The sequence below is a fragment of the Arabidopsis thaliana genome, chromosome 3 (genome assembly GCF_000001735.4).
Source record: "Arabidopsis thaliana chromosome 3, partial sequence".
Taxonomy (NCBI): Eukaryota; Viridiplantae; Streptophyta; class Magnoliopsida; order Brassicales; family Brassicaceae; genus Arabidopsis; species Arabidopsis thaliana.
In genome coordinates, this window is record NC_003074.8 from 2,222,020 (window position 1) to 2,244,979 (window position 22,960).

Sequence of the window (22,960 nt, forward strand, 5' to 3'; positions counted from 1 at the left end):
TCCATTTTTTTTTTTTTTACGTACTTTTCGCCTTTGCCCTTCCCTGAATTTGTTATTATCTTATTAAAGAAACTTTACAATTAAGATACTTGAAAGTTTTTGACCCAAGAAGAAGAAGAGTAATCATTGTTTCACCATTTTTTATGATTTTTTCTTCGTATTTTCACATGTCGACTTTTTTGTAATATAAGATTCAATGTTTTCAAATATCAGAATATAAGTATCTGGTGCTGTGGTGTAGTGGTTATCACGTTTGCCTTACACGCAAAAGGTCTCCAGTTCGATCCTGGGCAGCACCATTTTTTACTCTCAGAGATATTAAAGAAAACTCATATGTTCTTCGTATCACCACATTTCAAAACAATTAATTTTGTGTTTCTGACTAAGAATTAATCAAATTTTCTTCTATTCTGCCAACTCGTAAGATAAAAGTCTTCCAAAATTCTAGTGCACCTAAACTTATTCAATTATTTTCAAAGAAAGGATAAAATAGAATTAAGAGTGATTGAAGATGCAATCTAAAGGGAGTGCAGCTAAGTTTGGTTGTCTCTTTTTGTTTTTTTACTCCTTCCAATATCTGCACTAAATCTTTTCTCCCTTAGAAAACCATTTATTTTGACACGTTATAGGGAGAAATTTGGACAAATACTAAACACAAAAGCAAACCATAACCCATAGCTAATTACAAGATGCAACAAAAGATTATTTTTGCACTTAGCTAAATTTGTGCAGAAGAAAGGTAAAGAGAACAAACCAAAAAAGGAACCCCCCTTCCTTAAACTCCCTTAGGCTTTGATATGGATATTACCCAAAGGGAGTTTTACAGAACCGTCCTCCGAAGATCACATAACTTAACCATAACCTTTTTTAAAACATATCAAACCCCTTGGGATTGTGCTAAGAATTTGAAGGGTCTTTAAGGCAACGGAAAAATATGCAGCAGCTAACCCATACAGCTTAGAAAATGGGATATGAAACAGCTTAGGCTTCGTTTTGGTTACTAGCACCATCCCTTGAACGACCACCATTACCCATCCTTCCACGTCCACGACCATATCCGCCTCTACCTCCACGGTATCCGCCTCGGCCACCTCCATAACCATCACTTTTACCCCCACCATAGCCATCATATCGGCCTCCACCATAGCCATCACGTCTTCCTCCATCATACCTATCAACTCGGCCACCACCATAGCCATCACCTCTGCCTCCACCATACCCGTCACCTCTGCCTCCACCATACCCGTCACCTCTGCCTCCGCCATACCCATCACCTTGGCCGCCACTTCTACCTCCATATCCACCTCGGCCGCCACCGTATCCTTCATCTCTGCCTCCACCACGACCGCCACGAAATCCGCCTCTTCTTCCCCCATATCCATCGTTTCTGCCTCCACCATATCCGTCATCTCTCCCTCCACCATACCCGTCGTCTCTTCCTCCACCATACCTGTCATTTCTCCTTTCCCCATACCCGTCATTTCTCCTTTCCCCATACCCGTCATCTCTCCCACCACCATATCCACCATCTCTCCCACCACCATACCCGCCTCTGCCACCCTGATATCCAGAATCTAACACAAATAAAGTGGAGCAAATTAAAGCCAAAACGTATTTCAAACAAAACGTAAATATTGAAACCAAAAGATGATAACACACTTCTGAGTGTTGATCTAGATTATAGTCTCATCACCCTTACACCTTATAATATGCTGAGTTTAACTAATTGACAATGTTCAGACTTACCACGATAGCCATAGCTTCGTCCACCACGTCCACGGCCTCTGCCCGAGTTTGAATACCCACCTTCATTGTCTAGTTATCCCAAAATAAAGCTACAAGTCAGTAACAAACTAAACAAACAATAACATATATTTACCATTAGACGAAATGATCGCCTTCTATGGCAAAACAATACCTTGATAATCTTCTTGATAGTTCCCTTGGTCTTTTCCTTCATAACTCCCTTGGTAGTTTCCATATCCACCTCTTCCCCTGCTTCTCCCTCTGCCACGACCTCTCCCTCTCCCATACGAATCTACATTCCAATTAATCACAAGGTGTTATAATAAAACCTACCAACATTGACAGATTTAAATCGTCAAGAAAGTTTAAGGCATTACCTTCACCATAAGCATTGTATGGTAGGCGGGCTTGTCTCCCTTGTTGTGGCTGATATTGAGGCTTAGACTGATCTGACTGTGCTGGAGCTTGATACCTGAACACAATTATAAGCATTTATATTGTAGCTATATCTTAAGAAGCGAGGATACCATGTGAAGTAAAATTCCATAAAAATATGATTCTGTGATGATTCTTTTGAGATAAAATTATTCAAAGCAAACGAACTCTATGAATCAAGACTTCCCAAGTTCCAACAAAAGGATGAAGAAAAGTATAACTCACCCAGGAGAATCTTTGTTTAGCTCGCTCAATGACAATGTGATTGAAATCATGGAAACATGGCGCGTCAACTCCACCCTGCATCATATGGACAATTCACTTGAGGTTACAGAAAAACAAAAGAAAAGAACAGAGTAATGCAAGACACTTACGGAAACAAACCCTCCTCAGTAGGCTCCCAGACATCAGTAATGCTAATAGAACTGATTGCAATATCTTGATGCAAACCTGGGATTTTATTCTGCAGTATGAATTACAAAGTCAGCTACTTGTATAAATCCCAATTAGATGATAAATACTTCACAAAGTTCATAAGAAGAAAAACGCTGACTTTTAGTATCTCAGAGATAGCCACAGTCTTGCTGATTGCCTGCCCCATTGCCTTCAACACAATGTCTTTAACACTTTTCTCCTGAAACCAAAAGAAACGGATCATCATTATTTCAAGTACATCACATCGCAAATAGAGTCATTTTTAGGATCAGAAATGCAAAAAAAAAAAAAAAAAACGAAATCAAAGTAAAATGGTGCATGATGACACATTTGAAACCAAAATGATCGAAAAGAGAAAGGACCCAAAAAAACCGTACAACAGAGTAGCCGAAACACAAGTCCAATGAAACATTACACACTCCAGTGAGCATATACGACGGTGAATCACGATTTTAGCGAACGACTTGAAACAAAGTAGAAGAGAGAGAGAGAGTACCTGAAGAAGACTGGTGGCATAACTGATGTAGTTTCGGATAAGGCCTTTACTGGTGATACGGATCTCATTCTCGTTAATCGGAGACTCTGGTTTCGGTTTAGCGACTCTCTGGTATCTATCCATTTTACCAGAAGATGAAAAGATCGAAAACCCTAGGTTTTAGAGAGAGAACAGTGAACGACGCTCTGGAGAAGAAGAAAGGACAGAGATGAGATTTAAGGATAGAGAAACCCTTAGTAATAAACCCTAGAAGGAGAAGAAGGAATCGCGAGTTTCAAGATGAAGAAGAAAGAGCATCGGGAAAGGCCGATAGTAATACCAAGGGACACCAAAGAGCCTTGAGTTTTTAATTTTTACTATTGACTAGGCCCAAAACGGTCTTTCGTCAAACCGCTTCAAAACGGGTCAGATATTTTCGGATCCGGATCCGATTTTCGGGGAGGTTAGTATGTCTTTTACGTGCGTTAGTTGCACGTGGATAACACGAATGACCAGATATCCATCCATCAATAATAATCTCCGTTTTAACCGCCGCGGATCGTTGATAACAAGATTTTTTTTACTTTCTTCTTTTCAAAATTTCAAAACTTTTCCATCAGTTAAGGAGAAATTTAAAATGGAATGTTTTGGAGTAGTATTAAGTATTTAGTCCAACTGTATCTGGTTATTTCGATTAGTGTAAAGGTCCTAACTTTTGGGATTGTGAATGAGCCACTTTCATTTAGAAGACTAACACGGTAGTGGAATTTCTTGGTTGAAGCCGATACTCAAATAACAATGTCAACAATATTAAGGTCTTAACAAAGTAATGTTTACACAGAATTACAGAACAATCAGCTGACCATATTAAATCTTACTTAAATGAATTTCGAAAAAAAACAGTGGAAACTGCTGTGAAGTGAGCTGTTTAGTCATTAGCACTGACTCATGAGACCAGCAAAAAAATGTTGTCTTTGAGTGAAGAGAAGACCTGATTGTTGACTTTCAAAGACAACACATGACAATCAATCTGTTTGGTAAGCTCATGGCGTTTAGTAGTTATGTGAATATCCATCCCTGATTTTCACAGTACAGTGTGCAGTATCTTGTATGATGAAGCTTGCCTTGGCCGCCTAAGATGAGAGGCTCACATAGAAAGAGCCATTATCAGTTCTGAAATAATGCTTAATCGCAGGAATGTGTTTAACCCTTGACCGGTCCACACTCCCTTCTCCGCGAATGCGTTCTACTAACTGATTAGAAACATGAATCAAATGCAGTTCTTGAAGATTTATAAGATTCTCAATTCCTCTTGGTACGTACTCTAACCCTCTACAAGCCCTGACATAAAGCTTCTGAAGCTCAAACATTGCACCGTCTTCTATAACAACTTCTGTCAGATGTTTCATCTGAACTATCTCTAGAATCTTCAGATTCTGAAATCCTTGTGCAAAACGCAACCTAGGTCCCATGTATGCATTGTAAAATGAAAGCCATACCAATCTAGGAAGCGTTTGGATAGAGAGAATGGCGTTTTCCTGTAGCTGAGATCCACGCAAACCCAAATAGGTAAGGTTTTGAAGAGTGTTGAACCAACTTGGTACTCTCTCCAGTTTCCCAGCAAGAAAGAGCTTCTCAATGCTTGCAGTTGCGATCAGGTCATCTATCTCTAACGGTTCCTCTTCATCAATCGACGTTAAAGATAAGAATCGAATTCTTTTAATCTTATTCAGTGAATCGCACAAGTCTCTTCCATGTTCTCTCCTAACCATGACAAGACTTATTCTTGTGAGCTGAGTCATACACCCGAGATTTTTGATAAGCTCATCTTCTGCGTTGAAGCAGTCCATGACTTGCAAATCCTTCAACTGCCAGATTTTAGGAACAACCCTTGTACCTAAAACATAATTCCAATTGGAATCATGTCCTTCATTGCGGCGAAAAGTAATGAGATATCGCAACTTCTTCAATTTCCACATCCCTAGAGGAAGTTCCTCAATCTTGGAGTGCTTTGTGTTCAACGTCTCCAAATTGACGAGTTTATGGAAGTTTTTTGGCAGTTCTTTCACCTGTGTCTTGGACAAATTCAAGTACTTTAAGTTGAACATAGTTACTAAACAATCTGGTAACTTGCTGATGGAAGAGTCTTCAAGGTCTAAGGCTCTCAGAAGGTTCAGACTTGGAAGTAATTCCATCTTGTGTTTAGCAGAAGAGCAAACCAAAAGAGAGTGAAGGTTTGTTGCACGTATACTATCAGGTGTCATCTCTTTCTGAATGCATAAATGGCGACTACCGTAATTCTCCATTGTTTCTGCAGCATCATCACCATCACTGTCATCATTATATACATCACAGAACCTCTCAAGTTTGGATACAGATAGAGCAATCTCCCATATCACGTCATGCATCTTGAACGCCTTGGGTCGTCCAAAAGGATTCCACAAGATAACTTGAAGCATATTTCTGTAAACAAGTTCATTGAGGTAACTATCAGCCACTTCTTCTGCTTTCACTCCTCTGATCGGTTCCACAAACCTTTGTGCCATCCACATCCTAATGAGCCTCTTTCTTTTCATCCGATAGTTCACAGGGAAAAGAGAACAATATAAGAAACAACGTTTAAGCGGGTATGGCAAATCATTGAAGCTAAGGAACATAATGCTTCGAACAATCTTGAGTTCATGATTGTTGTTCAGTTCCCAGTTTAAAGTACTGTAGACTTTCTTCCATTCTGATTCAAACTTCTTGGTTGACATCATGCTTCCCAAAGAAGCAATAGCTAATGGCAAACCCTGACATCTCTCGACTAATTTTCGTGCTATCGGCTCCAAATTCTGCGTTCTGCATTGCTCAAGACTTGCCGGAAAAGCTTTGTTGGAGAAAAGCACCCAAGCTTCGTCTTCTTTTAAGAGCTCAATCTCGTGCTTTGTGCTCCCAATTCCATATGGGAAAGAAGCCACGTTCATGTCCCGAGTAGTCATCATAACACGACTTCCATAAATACCATCTGGTAAAGCAATACTTATCTCCCTCCATAGACCAGTGGTCCATACATCATCAAGCACAACAATGTACCTCTTCGACTGCAAATACTCCACAAGTTTTTCCACCAACTCTCTGTAGCCTAAGGAGTATAATTCAGCTGGAATCTGTGTATCTGCTTCTTTGTAAAACTCCTTGATCATGGTCCTAAACACATCTTCAATCACATAAGATTTCGAGATTGTAACCCAAGCGTAAGACTCAAAATGCCTCCGCACACTTTGAGACTTGAAGATATTCGCTGAGAGTGTAGTTTTCCCTGAACCGCCCATCCCAACCACCGCGACAACAATCCGCTGAGGTTCGGGACTTAGAAGCCGTCCGATGAGCTTTCCCTTGGGTGCATCAATCCCTACAAGACTATTTTCACTAAAGAAAAGAGATGACTCACTGATGTTGTTCACCCACTTTGCATCGCCATCATCAATAGGCGGTAATAATGCTGCTTGGTAGTTTTCTGAATGATAGTACCTTTTCATGGAATCAGAAATGGATTGAATCATGACATTAACCATTCCTAGCTTTTGAGCTATCGAGTGCCTCGCCCACATATACCTCGGGAAATGAAACGCACGCCAAATTTTGGCGCAGCTACGATAACCGTGGATGTGATAGCCAAACTCGTCGAGAATGTCTTCGATTTGGTAAGCCAAATCTCTCGTGTTTGCCACAAAAGTTTGGAAGAGTTGAGTTGTTGTTGTTGTGGATCCATTTCCACCATGTTTATGAGTATCCTCAAGAAAGGACTTCATGATCAGCAACTCCTTCTTCATTTTATCAATCTCACCATGGACTCCTGACAATAACAAGGTCTCGTTTTCCAGGACACTAAGAATCCGTCCGATCCCAAAATCAACAGTAGCCGAAGCCATCTTCCTCAGAGTCTCGCTTGAACCTTTTTTCCTTCACTGATTTAGTTTCTCTTGGTGAACTTGCTGAATTTGAGCAAAGCCAAGCTTTCGGTTCACACCTTACATGCCTGCCACATAACATTTTGATCAATTATCCTTAAGGACCTCAACAAAGTCAACGTCCTTTACTTGCGTTAAAGTCAACACGGGTTTAAACTGCTTTCACATTTGCAACTTGGAATTCAATTTGACGGATATGGTCGAGTTTGGAAGTTCCAAGAGAGAGACAGAGAAATCTGATGTACTGAACTCGGGTGTTGTTTTCGTCATTCGTTACCTGAAACTGAAAGGGTAAAAGATTATTACTTTCTTCTGAAGGGCGAAGAAGTACACTTACCTCAATGATTTTTGAATGTTCTTAAGATATTTGTTAAGCAAAGCAGAATTGGAATAGAAGAAACGTTAATTAAAGAAATCAAAATCGCTTCAGTATTACTACTAGTTCATGAAGCACATATATCAGAAAGTTTAACCGACCGACTCATAAACGCCAAATACAAAAAAAAAAAAAAAAAAAAACGTTGTGGTTTCCAATCACTCATTCTTCAGGCAAAAGTCCAGCCATTGGGATTTTAGCATCAATCTGGAATTCTTCGTCTTCTCCATCTTTGTTCTTCCTATAATCCACTTTGAAATCATAATCTCCGTCCATCAGATCCTCCTCATCAGCTCCTGCTTTCTTTGCTTTCTTCCTCTTCTTCTTCTCTGCTTTCTGTTTCTTTGTATTCAACATGCTTTCCGCTGCGTATAGCTTCACGTTCTGCCTCCCCGTCTCTGATTTCTCCTTCGTCTTTCCTGCCTCTTCCTCCTCCTCCCCTCCCATTGACTCATCATCATCACTCTCATGCTCAGCCTCCTCTTCCGTCTGCGTCTTAGACTCATCCTGTTTTTTTTTTTTGTGATACATCATCATAAACAAAGATTAAATCCAGACCGAGTCATTTACAAGCAAATGGAATCACGAGAGAAGTTACCAACCTCGATCATAGTTTCATCGAAATTGAGAGGACCATTTGAAGGAATAATAACAGGGTTGAATTCGTTAACCGTCTTCAAGCTCCCAATGAAAGAGGATTCACCACTGTAAACCTCATCGATGTTGAAATCCTTGGCCAGCTCAGTCACAATCTTTGACTCTGCATGTCCACCCTGGTCCCTCTTTGGCGGCATTGTATAGTATGGGATTTTACCTGCATAACCATTCATATTAGAGACAATGATGAGTTAAGAAACTGGTTTTCAAAAATGCTTTTACGCTTCAAGTTTACGAGGAACAAAAAAAGATCCGCACCTTCATTCCAGTCATGCAAAACAATTCTGGCAGCAGCATCAATATCCACAAGACCACCCTTTTTAAGTTTACCCCTTACAGTGGCGACTTTGTAAAGGAAATCATCAACTGCCTCGAAGCTCGGGATTTTGTAGAGAGTCACCAGCATATCTTTAGGACAAAGCTTGAGAATTTCCTTCACTATTTTTTTCACAAAGCAGAAGATTTCCAAGTTAGGTCACTCAGATTATAACCTTTAAAAGACAAAGCACAAAAATAAGTGTGATTCTATCTTGAGCTTATATCCAATTACCTGGACTAACTGGGTCATCCAACTTCTCGATTCTTTTACAATTTCGGAGAGCTATGGAAGCATCATTTCCTGATGATTTCAACATCACAACTCCAGGACAATCCAGCAACTTCACGTTTTTGTCCAAGTGAACCTCTTGCAGAGATCTAGTCAGTCCAGGAGTGGCACCAACATTGACAACATGCGCTCTCTTCAGACTGTTAATAAGACTACTCTTGCCGACATTAGGCAGTCCAATAATACCAACTGTGATAGATTTTTTTAACTGCCAAAGAACAACAAAGGAAGATTTAATTGAAACTGAATGATATAACTTGATGCTAAGGTAGGATGATTAAAGTTTAAACTATGGAACCAACCTCATGACTTCTTGAGTAGTTCTTCAACAATTTGATAAGAGTGTCTGCTCCAAGACAATCACTCGTCTGCAACATATTGCTTGGTTTTGATGCCTTAGATGATTTCCAACCCAAGTTTGATCTCTGTTCCTGGGTGCTACACTTGAAGGCAACAGCTGGAAATTCTTCCCTAAGGTACATAAGCCATTTCTCAGCAGCCTCTCGGGGAACAAGATCTGGAGAGAGTGAATCAGTTACAAAAATTAATTACACCACCCAGAGTAAACAAACAACTTATTACGTCCACGAGTAAAGACTGAATATATGAACTTACCAATCTTGTTCAGCAGCAACACAAGATGCTTATTGGGACCGGCTTGCATCACCATCCTCTCCATGTCAGTACAACGAGTGCCAAGAGGATCACGGGCATCAAGAACCTCCAAAATGACATCAGACAATTCAATGACTTTAACTAGCTCCTTGTAGAAAGCCCTCTCCGAGTTATCTGTGAAACAAAAGACATTAGTGCATGTAAAGGCAGAGAGAAAGCACATAAACGCGTGAAGAAGGTATCCAAAACAACTCACCTCGAACATTGACAACTTTAGGTAAGTCCTCTATGGTCTCTCCTTCTGTCTTGGTATCCTCATCATCAACCAAACCAAGTTTCCTCTTTTTGGCCTGAATAGATTTATTAGGAGAGATCAGAACACAAGCACCACTCCAAAATACGAGTAAATCAAACAGCAAGACATGAAAAATGCAATCTTTTATCAATCAATCAAAACTCAGAACACAAAGGAAATAGCTTTAAGAATTTCGACCTGAACTTAAAGTTATATGATTACTAAATATCTGAACATGTATCATAGCTGTGAGTTACAATGTTAAAAGAATGAGATTACCCTTTCTTTGCGAGCTTCTTTCTTCTGTTCAATCTCCTCAAGAGCACGGGCACGTCGAACTTCAAGGGCTTTAAGCTCTTGTTCCTTGAAAGGCCAGTCATTGGGTATACCTGGGTCTTTCTCTACTCTTGGCTTACGGTGAAGGCCAAGCTTTTTAGCATCCTTTGCCTTCTTCTTGTGGTGCTCCTTCACCTTTTTCAGGACCTTATGCTTCTGCTTCAAGGTCACCCTCTTACTCTTACTCTCTGCAAAAAACCATCAAACCAATCAATAAAACCCCAGTAGGAATCCTGAACTGAATGATATGATTCAAATTCATTCAATAAGACAGATCCAGAATATCAATATGATTGAAGGATGTATCTTACTTTTACTCCGTTTCACCATCTTTCTCGCCCTGGGATGAGAGCGACGCAAACAGAAAAACTGAGTAGGTTAAAAGAAAAGGGTTTATGGAGAAGGAAGATGGACATATCGGCGCCAAATTAGGGTTTTGCTATTAGATGTACTTGGATCATTACCCGACCCGTTATAGTTGACCCGAATCAACTTAAAAATATTGAAAAAATAATTGGGGTGAGAGAGGCTCGAACTCTCGACCTCAGGATTACTCAGATAGCTATGAGACCTACGCGCTAGCCAACTGCGCCACCACCCCGATGTTAGTAATCTTTACTGATTATGTAATTAACTTCAATTGACATTCGTTATCCAAAGTCATAATAACCTTGACTTGGACCAGTCACCTGAAAGTCTTGAGTTTTTTTCCCTTAAGATCCCGCCGGGCTCCGGTGCTGGCGGTTAAACCCTTCCAAAACCTGAAATTCGTTTAGCTTAGGACAAACAAGTGAAGCCCACCATACAGAAATGTCTAACAGAAGCCTCCATTTGAAGAAAATATCATGGCTTTCTTCTCGGATTCTCTCAGGTTTCCGAATTTTGATCGTCTTCTTCGATTCTAGCTTTCTGGGTTCCCACTGTTTAAGCGTTCTTAACGATCTTTTTTGGTTGTCGTTTTGCTCACTAGACAATGTTCACGGTCGATTTCGCCGATCAATCACTACTCCAGCCACTTGTTTAGCTCCTTCACTCGATGGAGACATGAACATTGGATCCAAGACATTGGTCGAACAACGTTTCTCTCGCGGGTAATTCGATTTATAATCTTAATTACTTGGACAGGTGTTTTCATGGTCTCTTTCTAATTCGTCCTGGACAGTCTCTTTCAGATTTGCATCAGTACGACGAGTATCTCGAGCTTCTTCTTCTTCTTCTTCTTCTCCTTCCTCTCCACATGTTGATTTGCTCTCTTTTATTAAAGCTTCACTTGATAAACTTGAAGGTAACTGACTGTATACTGATTCTTACATCTTTTTGTATTGGCTTGAAACATCTCTTTGTGTTGTAAACAACGTTTTGAAAATGAACTCTTAGGTCCTTCCCATCATTGGTTGAATCGAGACTTTGGGAATAAACAGCTTTTCAAGGACAAAGGAACTTATGTAGTTCTAGCTGGACATTTGCTAGACGGAACAAGTGATCTGAGTGGTTTCTTTGAGAAACTAAAGTTGCTTCAGCAGAGGTTTAAGAAAGCTTTTATTTTTGTTAAACCAAAGAATAATGGTAACTTAACGGCAATTACGGCTAAGTATTTGTTTTGACTTTTCAGGTCTCCGGGTGTCTGTTTCATGGGCATCCACTTCAGTGATCAAGCTCGAATCGCTGATGATCGAACTGCTCTAGCTGAGTTGATTTTGAAGGAATACCTCACTTTTCCTGTGCTACTTTCCGAAAAAGAATTTCCCAAGGTATATATTGTTATGTCCAAGAAATGTCGCTGTAGATTACTTCTTTGTATATCATTCCCTCATGTTATGTGCATATACCTCGATTTCAATTGAAGGTGTGCTGTTTTCTACTTGTATCAGACAAGTGGGGAAGTACGTTACATCGTGTTTAAAGATTTTAAGAATCCTCTAATCTACGAAGAGAAGGATCTTGATATTGCTTCTGTAGTTAAAGGTATGCCTACTTTATTATCATATATTCACTACAAATAGTCTCTACAATGTCATACTTATTGTTCCATGTTCAACTTAAGAGAAAACAGAAATTCATTATGCTACTTTTAGCTTGTGAATATTCGTCGCTTCAGCCTTCTATCTCGTGATTTGTGTGCTTAATACATATTCTGGTTTCTTTTTCTTGCGCTTTGCTGCAGCTCTTGACAGCCTCCTCACTCAAGATACTGAGAAATCCAAGTCTGTCAGACTTTTCACGAACACTTGGTCAAAACAAGCAGAGGCTATCAAGGAATCACATTTCCCTTCTTTCTTTCAGGATTTGTTACTTTACTTTCCAGGTATGTCTCTTTAATTTTCTTTCTTTTTTGGTCTTTTTGAAATTTATCAGGAATTTTCATTTTTGTCTTTCACGCTACTCTCTAATATTTTGCTCACAAAAATTTGGAATAAAATTTTGTTTTTTTATTTAACAATTGACATTCTCTGTGACAGGTTGTATCTCTGCAGACGAAGTTGGAGACCGTCTGTTTCTTTCTGATACCAACCATCATCGTATTATTATTTTCGAAAACAGTGGGAAGATTGTAGACAGTGTAAGTGAACTGAATCACATTTGGGGAATTATAATCTTTATTGACTTTCTTTTCTGAAATCCCTTAGAAGGGCATTCGTAGAGAGAAAAGTGCATTTGAAGCTCATTGTTTAACAACCCTAAAGTTCAAAACAATGTTTTTATTTCAGATTGGTTGTTTCCCAGGTTTTGAGGATGGAGATTTTGAATCTGCAAAGATGTTACGTCCTACAGGGACCCTTTACGACGAAGCGGAGGATTGTCTTTACATTGTAGATTCTGAGGTATGACTCCTAGAAGAAGATACACAATTATGATTACTGGTTGTGCCATTGAATGTTTTCATGTTAAGATTGTTTTTCCTCTTTGTTTCCTTCCTTTTCCCCATTCTTTGGGCTAAGAATCACGCCATTAGAAGAGCAAATATAAATAGCCGGGTCCTGGAAACAGTATATCCAAAGGTTATTAAGAAAACTGGTGGCTTATGGTCTTGGATAATGGAGAAAATGGGTCTTGGAAAAGATGACGATACAACAGTTGATGCTGATACCAAATCAGAAGAATTTGATGCACGCTCTCTTTTGTTTCCATGGCATATACTGAAGCGTGACGATGAGAGTCTTTTAGTCATTAACAAAAGGTAAAAAAACTATTTAAAGGGATTGCTTCTTTATAGTAGTGATAGCTCGGTCTCTTTTTCCTTCTTTTGCTGCCCCTTTAAGTTCGTAACCAAATAGGTTTCTCATATCTTTCAGCTTTTCGAAGTTATGGATAATAAATTTTGCTTCAGGAGAGATCGAAGAAGTTGTGGAAGGTTACATATGAATTGAGATCTTCTTTTACCGTTTTGTATTATTTCGTTTGTTGACTCATTGCATCTAACAGATATTTATCAACATTTTAAGGGTTTTCGAAGATAATTGAGATCTGCGGTCAATCAATCACAGAGAAGCTATCAGTGTTGGAACATATGCCTTCTAACTGGTTGCAACAGCAAACTGCGGCTATCGCCTCATTTAAGGAGCAGCCAAGTGCTTCCCTTTTGTCTTCTTTTACTAAACTTGGAGACGACATTGTCATGACAGATATAGGTAAACGACATCTACGCAACTTTGTTTACATCTTTTTCATCTCTATGCATCAACTAACTCATTTTGCCTTTGTACGTTAAGCTTGTCAGAGGGTGTTGAAGCTAAATAGAGATTCTGGAGCATGCTCTAGCATTCAATTCTCAAACAGTGGGATCCTTGGGTTGCCCTATTGGTTGTTCATTCCACTGGAGAGAGTTTTTAATCTGTTAGTGATTTCTCATTCATTATCTTATCCATTAACAACACTTCTCTTGTTCTGAAACTTTCTAATTGATGTTGTGTTACTTTGGCTAAATTATAACAGAGCTAATGGAGTTCAGGAAGCACATCTCAGTCATACTCAGGAACTCCGGTTATTGCCAGGTGCGATTTGCTATACAGACCCTAATTTTTTGCTCATTTACTCATTTGCTTATGCTAGTCTTGATGTTAGCAGTTCATCACCCCAGTCCCAATTAGCTGCATCATGAAGATGGTTTAACATTGGTTCCAGCCGGAATTGGTTTGATTTAATTGCTACTTTTTCATTTAACAGGTAAAATTAGCATACGGTTGAACATAGAGATTCCTCCATGCACGGAGCTTGTTGAACCGATACAAGAAAGCTGCATATGGCGACAGACAAGAGGCGCAATCAGTGAATTCTCGAGTGCTGGAAGTGCAGTTGAACCTTCAGAAAAGGTTATTTAAGAGAATTGCATTCCCGAATTGTATGGTTTAAATCCAGGTAGCTCAGAAATTTTGTTTTCATAACTTGCAGATTGGAGTTTCACAACAATGGTATGATGAATTAGACAGCCTCGCCAAAGAAATAGCCAACCCTGAAGCAGCTGAGGAAGAGGAAGAAGAAGATGTTAACCCCTCTGAGGTTGACAGAGAAGAAGATGGACGTATCCACATTGATTGTCCTGTCAAAACAAGTCCTGGCTCAAGTGAGGTACGCCTAAATCTCCTCTCAAGTCTCTTTTATGTACAGAAGCCAAACTTTACTATTAGAAAAAAGTATAACTTTGTCGACTCCGGTTTGTGCAGCTTATTGTTTATGCAGCTTTGTATTTAAGACTAGCGAGAAACGAAGAGACAGAAAGTGCGACCCAGGAAGAACTGGCGAGAAAAATAGCAAAGATTTTAAAGCCAGTACGGAACATTACAACTATGAAGGAAGATTTGTTTGTGAATTTGTTGTCCAAGTCAAAGAGAGAATTGAGAGACATTGTCTTCATAAAGCCGATGCATGTGCGGATAAGGTTAGACTCGAAGGATCATCCAAAAGCCGATAACTCAAGAGACGTAATCTTGACTGACTCCTCTGTTGAGGTTGATGTCTCTCTCTGACAACGAATAACGATGCTTTTGCAGTCCATTCTTTCTCAAAGGTACCAAATGGCTACTCTAATTCTTTTTGAGGTGGTAAAAATGAGCTCAATAAGACTTGTATAAGTAGTTTATGACATTATATTAACGATGGTCCAAGTTTCATTTGGATTTCTATATTTGAGTGTTTCTTCTATTTTTGGTTAAAAATTAGAAAATATCAATGAAATTAGCAAATTTTTGGGTGCCATTAGTAAATAACAAAAAAGAGTGAAAATAAGAATATTTGGAAAAATGAAGACACGATCACTAGAAAAAACAGCTGTCAAGCTCTTTAATTTTTCTTTTAAAAACCAAACAGTTTCAAACTGAAATCCAAACTGATTTTTGAAATATGAGGAACAACGAAATTTTGAACATATATAGCATGTTATTGTTATGGTCCTAATAATGACTGATTTGCTTGAAGAACTTATTTGTTACTATTCCAACTTATTACATACATGTGTGTTGATAGATACATACATGGATAAGAAAAGTGTACATCCATATGTTTATCTCAAATCTTATTTGCAAGAGCCTCATGAAGAAGATATATTGTTGACTTCTTTTTGTAAACACAAGGAGACAGAGAAATAGAAATGCCTGCCTTTTCTTCTGATTTGTTCGCATTTTTTAAATAGATTTTGGGAATAACAATAATCTTACAATTATTCGCATTTGATTTTAAAAATATTTAGTTCGTGCAGCCATCAACATTACATCAAACCCTTTAGTTGCATTTATCTTATACACTTCATGGTCTCCATGTTATTCTCTCTTTTTCTGTTTCCAGTTTTCTCTTTCTTCTCATTATTTCCCATTTCTTCAAACTTTACAATATTAATCACTTTTATAATCTGTTTTAAATCTATAATACATATATGTGGGGGAAGGTTAGAGAAATGTGAGGCACACAAACATGAGAACTATGAGATATGTACTCCATTTTGCATATTTAATTATTAACTTAAAGAGTAGTTTAATTGTCTATATTAAGAGAAGAAATTCAGAAACCTAAAACCTGAAAGAAAAAAAATCCAGTTATCTCCTTCCATTTTTTTAGGAGACTCTTCCGCGCTTCGGATCCCAACGGTTTTGGTGTAGATTTTTCTTGATCTGGGTTTTGTTACATCTTTGACGAAAATAAAACATATCAACGTGATGAGATAAAGGGAAACCCTATGGGTTTCTTGTGAAAGGGGCAACCATTGTTTATGAAGGATTCTAAGGTTTGTTCTTCGTTCTGCATTTTTTTTACCAATCCACATATGTTTTCCTGATATTTATCTGAAAATGTGTTTCTTTTGTTCTTGTCAACGCAGGCATTAATTAATTGAACAAAACGATTCGAACAAGACCCATTTTTTGGTCTTAATTTGTGGTCCTCAGACTCTGTTTTGTACAAGTTTCTTCGGACTTTGAATCCAATTCGCCGTGGTTTGAAATAAGTTTATGTCTATATAATCACAAGAAGAAGGGGAAAAAAAAAAGGAGAGATTCAGACAACAGCTACCGGAGAAATGAATTGCTTTTCATGTTTTTATTTCCATGAAAAGAAAAAGGTTCCAAGAGATTCAGACAACAGCTACCGGAGAAATGGGGAGGTGACCGGTAGAGACAACAACAAAACACACCCTGGTAAGCTCAAAACATCTATATTAATTTTTACAGATAAGTCTTATATATATTAGGGTTTATAAGACTAGATTCAGTAATCTTTGTGATGTTTACAGAGAATCCAAAGACTGTAAATGAGCAGAACAAGAACAATGATGAAGACAAAGAAGTGACAAACAACATTGCTGCTCAAACATTCAGCTTCAGGGAGCTAGCTACTGCAACTAAGAATTTCAGACAAGAATGTCTGATCGGTGAAGGCGGCTTTGGAAGGGTTTACAAAGGCAAACTCGAGAAAACCGGCATGGTTAGTATATACTTTTGTACATCACTTTGAAACATGAATATGGTATATGATTTATAGCATTCTATATCTCTCTACAACAAATCTCTGAAGATTTTTCGAATGGTTATTTTGGGTTCAGATTGTGGCAGTGAAGCAATTAGATAGAAATGGATTGCAAGGGAACAAAGAGTTCATAGTAGAGGTCTTGATGTTAAGTCTTTTGCATCACAAGCATCTCGTGAATCTCATTGGGTATTGTGCTGATGGAGATCAGAGACTTCTCGTCTATGAGTACATGTCTCGCGGTTCACTCGAAGATCATCTCCTCGGTAAATTACAAAACTAAGGATCCGTATTGACTAACTTTGAATCAGTCCTAATGTTTAACTGTTTTTTGAAATGCTAACAGATCTAACACCGGACCAAATACCGTTGGATTGGGACACAAGGATTAGAATCGCTCTAGGAGCCGCAATGGGTCTTGAATACTTGCATGACAAGGCAAATCCTCCAGTGATCTACAGAGATCTCAAGGCAGCTAATATCCTTCTAGACGGTGAATTCAATGCCAAGTTATCCGATTTCGGTCTGGCAAAGCTAGGCCCTGTCGGGGACAAACAACATGTGTCTTCCAGAGTTATGGGAACTTACGGATATTGTGCTCCAGAGTATCAGAGAACCGGTCAGTTAACTACAAAATCCGATGTTTATAGCTTCGGAGTTGTGTTGTTGGAGTTGATAACTGGACGAAGAGTTATTGATACTACCAGACCCAAAGATGAACAGAATCTAGTAACTTGGGTGAGTTTCTCTTTTTCAGCTTACATGAAAACCTTTTGGCTTCAATTGTTTAAAAGATCTAAACTTTTGTACTTTGGTTTAGGCTCAACCGGTGTTCAAAGAACCGAGTAGATTCCCAGAGTTAGCGGATCCGAGTCTGGAGGGAGTGTTCCCGGAGAAAGCTCTGAATCAAGCGGTGGCAGTGGCAGCAATGTGTTTACAAGAAGAGGCAACGGTACGGCCACTCATGAGTGACGTTGTAACCGCTCTCGGTTTCTTAGGAACCGCTCCTGACGGCTCAATCTCTGTTCCACACTACGATGATCCTCCTCAGCCGTCGGATGAAACGTCCGTGGAGGATTCAGTGGCAGCGGAAGAACGGGAAAGAGCCGTGGCTGAGGCAATGGAGTGGGGAGTTGCTTCAAGAGCACATTCCCGGAACCCAAGTGCTTCTTGATTTTTATTTTTTACATCTTTTTTTGTCTTGTTGATTTTTATTTTTGGTTTGGTCGTTGTTTACTTTTTACGTTTTTTGGCTTTCAATTTCAGTTTCAGAAAGATAGTGATATAGAATTTGTTACCGTTTCTCTCTTTGTTAATTATGTTCTGTTTTGTTTGAATGTGTATATTCCAGCTGAGTTTTCATAGCTCGAGAATTCAATCTGTTCTTATTCTTGGTCTCGAGCTTAACATTATAAATTGATAGTTGTTTTGTACAATTAATTAATTTTGTGTTTAGTCAAAATAATTCATAATTTTATCTCTGGTTGTACAGAGAGGGGCTAAATAGCAATACCATAGCTTACCAACACATAAATCTATACATATCTTCATGAATTCATTCAACAAACGTAGGCTTCCAACCAACAAAAAAATAATATATATATATTCAGTTTGTTCAATCACAGAATTAGCAAAATCTTCCAAGCACATTTGCTTCCACAATATAGTACATGAAGCCAGATTCCGAAACTCTGAAGCCAGTACAACGCAAGAACACCGAGCAATATCTACTCCAGGAATTGACTCTAGTATCTTTATCTTTAGCTCTGTTGACTGTTGGTAATAAATTAATCAAGTTTCGTCGAACTGGGTTCCTTGTATGTCTAGAGCCTGTCGAAGACTGTTCCAATCATTTGCCGGATCTATGTTTTGACGAGGCTGCATGATCAATATTGAAGAGACTAGAGAGAGTTCGTGTCTCTTGAGTCTTGACTAATACTCAGCAAAACTACAAGAAGTCTAAATAGAAGAACAAGAAAGTCCTTTAATACGACATTCAGGTTATAGGGTTTCTTTCGTCTTGTGTATTAAACAAAATTGGGCTACAAATGTTTTTAACGATATTGGGCCGATAATAAAGCCCATATTCATACTCACATCCGCCAATCTCTCTTCTCTCTCGCTCTCTCATTGGCGCTGTTTATCTGAATTCGATACCTTTTTGTTTTTTCTTTGGTAAATAAATATCTGATTTCGCTTTTGAATCGCCATTGGTTGAACAATTTGACGCCGATCTAGATTTCTGTCGCTGTGAAGGTAGTGTCCTGTTTTTCCGATCAATTGGTTTGTTCCGATCGTTTCTCGTTTACGCTTTTTGTTATCCTTGAGAAATTTTACGTTGCAAGAGAGATCTTTGATTCATGGGTGTTGAAGCATTCGTGTTAAAATGTATGATTGATCTTAATCAGTGAGATCGGTGAGCTCAAGTTCTGTGTTTTGTAATTGAGATTCGAAGAGGTATGTCAACAAAGTTATGGAGATGGGTGTTAGGGCTGATATACCTATTTGCCGTTGCCACGATTTGGATTGCGGCTAGTTTTGTAGTCCAGTCTGTGGTGGAAGCTGGTGTTTCTCCGTTCTTGATCACTTTCATTTGTAATTCATTGTTCGTTGTTTATCTTCCCCTTTTTGAGATTGGTCGATATCTGGAAGATGCATATGGGAGTTTATTGTTCTGGAGAAGCAAAAGGTCGCATTTAATGGAACTGGTCGAATCAGAGAAGGCTGTTTTGCTTGGAAAAGATGTTTCTGGTGTGAAATCAGATGCTACTGAGAGTTCAGGGCTTGTTGTGAGAGAGCAAGAGATTAGTGAGGGTGGTAATGGGATTGAATCTGGATTGGAAAATATAGAGCTTGAGATTGATGCTAGTGTCAATGTTAGTGATGGAGCTAGTGGAGTTTCTAATAAAGGATTAGATGAGAAGGGTCGTTGGACAAGGATGCGAGTTGCTAAAGTTAGCCTTGTGATTTGTCCGTTTTGGTTTTTGGCGCAGCTTACATTTAATGTCTCTCTCAAGTACACAACAGTTACGGTAAGAACATATTGGACACCCATCATCTTGTTGCTTATTCTGAATCTACTAAATGTTTTGCTGAAGTTTTTTTTTCATTTTTGTGTGTTTGCAGTCAAATACCATATTAAGCAGTGCATCAAGCCTTTTCACCTTTCTTGTTTCACTAATATTCTTGGGTGAGAAGTTCACATGGTTGAAACTCTTCAGCGTTCTTCTTTGTATGTCTGGGACTATAATTGTAAGTATGGGTGACTCAGAGTCCAAGTCAAATGCAGTAGCTAAGAACCCTCTTTTGGGAGATATTCTTTCGCTGGTCTCAGCGGCGCTGTATGCTGTCTACATCACTCTTATACGCAAAAAGCTTCCGGATGATGATGAAAGAAACGGCCGGGTCAGTATGGCTCAGTTCCTCGGGTTTCTTGGTCTCTTCAATTTCTTCATTTTCCTTCCTCCTGCTCTAATACTCAACTTCACAAAGCGAGAACGCTTCAACGCACTTACCTTGAAACAATTTGGCCTAGTTGTTGGCAAAGGTATGCAAACACCATCCCTTATTTCCGCTATTGTCTCCTTGAAGCTATTGGTCAATAAATCACATTTTCTCATATCAATGGGAATTGATGGCACAAGTAGTAAATTAGGATTGATGTAGGAATGCCGATTTGAAAGACTAATGTGTGTTTCATCACAACTGCAGGTTTGTTAGATAATGTGCTTAGTGACTATCTGTGGGCAAAGGCAGTACTATTGACAACAACCACTGTAGCTACAGCTGGGCTAACTATTCAGGTCCCATTGGCAGCCATTGTAGACAGCTTATCAGGGAACAAACCAAGCTTCACCGACTACATTGGTGCTGCAGCTGTTATGGTTGGCTTTGCAGGGATTAATATTCCCTCAGAGATGTTTTGCAAATCCAAAGAGACTGCTATTGAGTTAGAACCTGGGACTTCGTTCACAGATCCTCCTCCGATTGTGCCAGATAGCATAAGAGTAGATTCTTCACTGACTGTAGTATAAGCCTAAATTGTTCCAAATTCAAAAGCCACAATTCTTGTAAAATCTTTTTTTTTTCTCTTGTTTACTGCTCTTTTCCTCTTTTATGATAATTAATTTGTAGATCGTTGAACATAATACACGAAATACAGCTGAAGGCAATAGTGTAATGAAATCGTTCAAGATTCTGGACTTAGTTTCAAGACAGTAAAAATAAAATGTTTCATCTCTCTGTTATTGCACTAAGCGTTTACATTGAGATGTCCGTACTTTTGCATGACTCTTTTTGTCGCCATAGCAGCTGCTTCACTTGCTCGTAATGTGCCTTGTGCCATTAGAGCTGCAAATTCGCTTGTAATCTCTTCCTGAATCTTGGCCCTAGCATCACCCAACGGGTCGTCCTTGACCTTCTCTTTACTAGCTGATGGTTGAATAACAGGTGGCACTTTCTCAGTTGCAGTTGAGGTTTCTGCTGCCTCGAGCTTAGGAGCTATCACAATTTGTGGGCCATCATCTTTACTAAAAGCTCCAAAAGGTTGTGGCTGTGGCCTAAACTGTGGAACTTGAGGAACAGCACCAGCCTTTAGAGTTGTTTCGAGGCCTTGCAACATAGGCACTGCAAAATGGGGATATGAAATTAGAACAATAATGTAGCCGAGAAAGAAGAGGTTCAAGGAAGGTGTCGCAAGTTATCAGCGACTTACTTATAAGACCACCCATGGGACTGTTTAGAACATCATTAGGAAGCTGGAGAATGTAGTCAGGAATCCCTTTACCCACCAAAAACTGAGCGACCTCGTTGCTGAAGTTGTTGCAGTTGTGAGTAAGTAAATTGTAGGATTCAGCAGTGTAACGAGGACTGATTTCTTCCAAGTACATCTCGAATACATCTTTAGGCACATGTGATAGACCCAACTCTATCGTTCGAATTGGTGTTCCATATGGAGTTCTTCCAACTGGTAAATGTTGTATCCCTCCTCCAAAAAAGTACTCATTCCCATAGACAACTATTCCTGTATGCCTGGAAAAAGGATACATAACTCACATGTTATCTACCTGGTTTAACATCAAAGTAATATCCTAAAAGAGTAAAAAGCAAAACACCTAAACAATAAGCAGGTTAATTCATATTTCTCAAGGAAAACCACACTCGGTTGATATTAAAAGCAGAAGCTTAGACACATTTACATACACCAACCAGTCATGCCAATATCTTTTACATTGGGTTAACTGCAACCATGTTCAACAGCTAAAACAATAATATCAAACCCTATGAATGGCACTACACAGGACAAATGTTCAAAACAAATTTGGCATATACAACACAACAGATCAAATACGAACATGTGACAGAGATTTGACTCACCATACACCTTCAATAACCTTTCCCAGGAGTGATTGTGAGAGCTGGCGTGCCAAGCCTTGGCTTAAATCATAGACATTCAATGTTACCTTATGCGCTTCCTGCCATATCACATATATCACCAATTTCAATCAAACTAACAACGAGGCAACGCAATTAACTACGAACCAGAAATGAAAAAAAGAGAATCATACCTCAGCCATTGTCAAAGTCCTTGAAACACGTTAACTACCTGAAGAAAAAAAAAATCAAAATCAAAATTTACAATCGCAATGATCTAAGACCTGAGCAACAAGAATGATTCCGAACAAACTATATCAGACCTACAAAAGAATTTCCGCAAATCTTAAGACCAAATCCATAATCGATTCCGAACAAAAAAGAACTAGTATCCGCAAATAGAAAATCCAAATCTAGAAACAATCGGGAACACATAATTGATAAAATTGATAGCGAGAAAGCGAGGGAGATTTGATCACGTACAAACAAAATACGTAAACTGGCCGCTCGGAAAATTGTCGATATGCGCAAATCTGAAAGATTTCTTGGATAGCAATGGTTCAGAGAGGTTTGTTATAAAGGCAAGCTATTGGGAGATTCGAAGATTCCTCTACGACGTCGTTTAAGCTACTTTGACCCCTATACCGACGACCGCTTTTATTCTGTAACCTTCTAGAAAGTACCATCCAATAAGACATTGCCACGT

At 39.0% G+C, this 22,960-nt stretch overlaps 7 protein-coding genes and 3 non-coding genes across 15 annotated transcripts; 4 read left to right on the top strand and 6 right to left on the bottom strand.

Moving 5' to 3' along the window:
* The first annotated feature begins 226 nt into the window (after positions 1-226).
* AT3G07025 lies at positions 227-299 on the top strand. Its single transcript has one exon. It is a non-coding gene; the product is annotated as a tRNA-Val (tRNA).
* A 207-nt stretch (positions 300-506) lies between these two features.
* AT3G07030 (Alba DNA/RNA-binding protein) lies at positions 507-3,503 on the bottom strand (the record flags this gene model as incomplete). Of its 5 annotated transcripts, none has more annotated exons than NM_001337687.1 (9): positions 507-1,226; positions 1,251-1,574; positions 1,747-1,815; positions 1,919-2,038; positions 2,124-2,218; positions 2,407-2,481; positions 2,556-2,644; positions 2,735-2,815; positions 3,113-3,446. In NM_001337687.1, 9 exons carry the CDS (start codon positions 3,233-3,235, stop codon positions 982-984), a joined length of 1,221 nt encoding a protein of 406 aa, NP_001327442.1. In that variant the 3' UTR covers positions 507-981. The 5 variants fall into 5 exon arrangements, with proteins under 5 accessions (NP_001327442.1, NP_001327443.1, NP_001327440.1 ...); NM_001337688.1 differs by having other exon boundaries at positions 507-1,202; positions 1,227-1,574; NM_001337689.1 differs by having other exon boundaries at positions 547-1,574; positions 3,113-3,503.
* A 332-nt stretch (positions 3,504-3,835) lies between these two features.
* Positions 3,836-7,536, bottom strand: RPM1 (NB-ARC domain-containing disease resistance protein). Its single transcript, NM_111584.3, has one exon. The coding sequence runs from the start codon at positions 7,003-7,005 to the stop codon at positions 4,225-4,227; it is 2,781 nt and encodes a 926-aa protein (NP_187360.1). The 5' UTR covers positions 7,006-7,536; the 3' UTR covers positions 3,836-4,224.
* NSN1 (GTP-binding family protein) lies at positions 7,336-10,342 on the bottom strand. Its single transcript, NM_111585.5, has 9 exons — positions 10,242-10,342; positions 9,874-10,118; positions 9,556-9,649; positions 9,300-9,473; positions 8,987-9,201; positions 8,628-8,892; positions 8,336-8,515; positions 8,023-8,234; positions 7,336-7,927 (listed from the first exon to the last, which is right to left on the bottom strand). The coding sequence occupies exons 1-9, from the start codon at positions 10,258-10,260 to the stop codon at positions 7,583-7,585; spliced, it is 1,749 nt and encodes a 582-aa protein (NP_187361.1). The 5' UTR covers positions 10,261-10,342; the 3' UTR covers positions 7,336-7,582.
* Positions 10,343-10,445: 103 nt separating this feature from the next.
* Positions 10,446-10,531, bottom strand: AT3G07055. The gene is given in 2 exon segments: positions 10,446-10,482; positions 10,494-10,531. It is a non-coding gene; the product is annotated as a tRNA-Met (tRNA).
* emb1974 (NHL domain-containing protein) lies at positions 10,515-15,122 on the top strand. The gene is made up of 17 exons (NM_111586.4): positions 10,515-10,801; positions 10,901-11,021; positions 11,103-11,215; positions 11,308-11,455; positions 11,543-11,681; positions 11,802-11,895; positions 12,095-12,235; positions 12,390-12,490; positions 12,639-12,752; positions 12,870-13,108; positions 13,224-13,282; positions 13,374-13,559; positions 13,641-13,764; positions 13,864-13,922; positions 14,095-14,240; positions 14,320-14,496; positions 14,592-15,122. Exons 1-17 carry the CDS (start codon positions 10,741-10,743, stop codon positions 14,892-14,894), a joined length of 2,325 nt encoding a protein of 774 aa, NP_187362.3. The 5' UTR covers positions 10,515-10,740; the 3' UTR covers positions 14,895-15,122.
* A 755-nt stretch (positions 15,123-15,877) lies between these two features.
* AT3G07070 (Protein kinase superfamily protein) lies at positions 15,878-18,247 on the top strand. Its single transcript, NM_111587.3, has 6 exons — positions 15,878-16,144; positions 16,238-16,553; positions 16,649-16,839; positions 16,958-17,147; positions 17,228-17,619; positions 17,702-18,247. Exons 2-6 carry the CDS (start codon positions 16,436-16,438, stop codon positions 18,053-18,055), a joined length of 1,245 nt encoding a protein of 414 aa, NP_566298.1. The 5' UTR covers positions 15,878-16,144; positions 16,238-16,435; the 3' UTR covers positions 18,056-18,247.
* Positions 18,248-18,982: 735 nt separating this feature from the next.
* On the top strand, positions 18,983-21,105 carry AT3G07080 (EamA-like transporter family). The gene is made up of 3 exons (NM_111588.4): positions 18,983-19,913; positions 20,008-20,428; positions 20,593-21,105. The coding sequence occupies exons 1-3, from the start codon at positions 19,341-19,343 to the stop codon at positions 20,913-20,915; spliced, it is 1,317 nt and encodes a 438-aa protein (NP_187364.1). The 5' UTR covers positions 18,983-19,340; the 3' UTR covers positions 20,916-21,105.
* Positions 20,382-20,571, bottom strand: AT3G01925. Its single transcript, NR_140872.1, has one exon.
* AT3G07090 (PPPDE putative thiol peptidase family protein) lies at positions 20,979-22,809 on the bottom strand (the record flags this gene model as incomplete). Of its 2 annotated transcripts, none has more annotated exons than NM_111589.5 (5): positions 22,738-22,809; positions 22,449-22,486; positions 22,258-22,355; positions 21,596-21,912; positions 20,979-21,507 (listed from the first exon to the last, which is right to left on the bottom strand). In NM_111589.5, the coding sequence occupies exons 2-5, from the start codon at positions 22,455-22,457 to the stop codon at positions 21,134-21,136; spliced, it is 798 nt and encodes a 265-aa protein (NP_187365.1). In that variant the 5' UTR covers positions 22,458-22,486; positions 22,738-22,809. The 2 variants fall into 2 exon arrangements, with proteins under 2 accessions (NP_187365.1, NP_001327168.1); NM_001337691.1 differs by having other exon boundaries at positions 21,134-21,507; positions 22,578-22,801.
* Positions 22,810-22,960: the final 151 nt, after the last annotated feature.

Coding starts and splice junctions, on each gene's coding strand:
- AT3G07080 (NM_111588.4), top strand. CDS start 19,341: ATGTCAACAAAGTTATGGAGATGGGTGTTAGGGCTGATATACCTATTT. Junction 19,914..20,007: donor TCAAGTACACAACAGTTACG/GTAAGAACATAT, acceptor GTGTGTTTGCAG/TCAAATACCATATTAAGCAG. Junction 20,429..20,592: donor TGGCCTAGTTGTTGGCAAAG/GTATGCAAACAC, acceptor TCACAACTGCAG/GTTTGTTAGATAATGTGCTT.
- RPM1 (NM_111584.3), bottom strand. CDS start 7,005: ATGGCTTCGGCTACTGTTGATTTTGGGATCGGACGGATTCTTAGTGTC.
- NSN1 (NM_111585.5), bottom strand. Junction 9,474..9,555: donor TAAAGTTGTCAATGTTCGAG/GTGAGTTGTTTT, acceptor TTTGTTTCACAG/ATAACTCGGAGAGGGCTTTC. Junction 9,202..9,299: donor GTTGCTGCTGAACAAGATTG/GTAAGTTCATAT, acceptor CACTCTCTCCAG/ATCTTGTTCCCCGAGAGGCT.
- emb1974 (NM_111586.4), top strand. CDS start 10,741: ATGTCTAACAGAAGCCTCCATTTGAAGAAAATATCATGGCTTTCTTCT. Junction 11,216..11,307: donor TTCACTTGATAAACTTGAAG/GTAACTGACTGT, acceptor ATGAACTCTTAG/GTCCTTCCCATCATTGGTTG. Junction 13,109..13,223: donor CTTTTAGTCATTAACAAAAG/GTAAAAAAACTA, acceptor CATATCTTTCAG/CTTTTCGAAGTTATGGATAA.
- AT3G07070 (NM_111587.3), top strand. CDS start 16,436: ATGAATTGCTTTTCATGTTTTTATTTCCATGAAAAGAAAAAGGTTCCA. Junction 16,554..16,648: donor CAACAACAAAACACACCCTG/GTAAGCTCAAAA, acceptor TGATGTTTACAG/AGAATCCAAAGACTGTAAAT. Junction 17,148..17,227: donor ACTCGAAGATCATCTCCTCG/GTAAATTACAAA, acceptor AAATGCTAACAG/ATCTAACACCGGACCAAATA.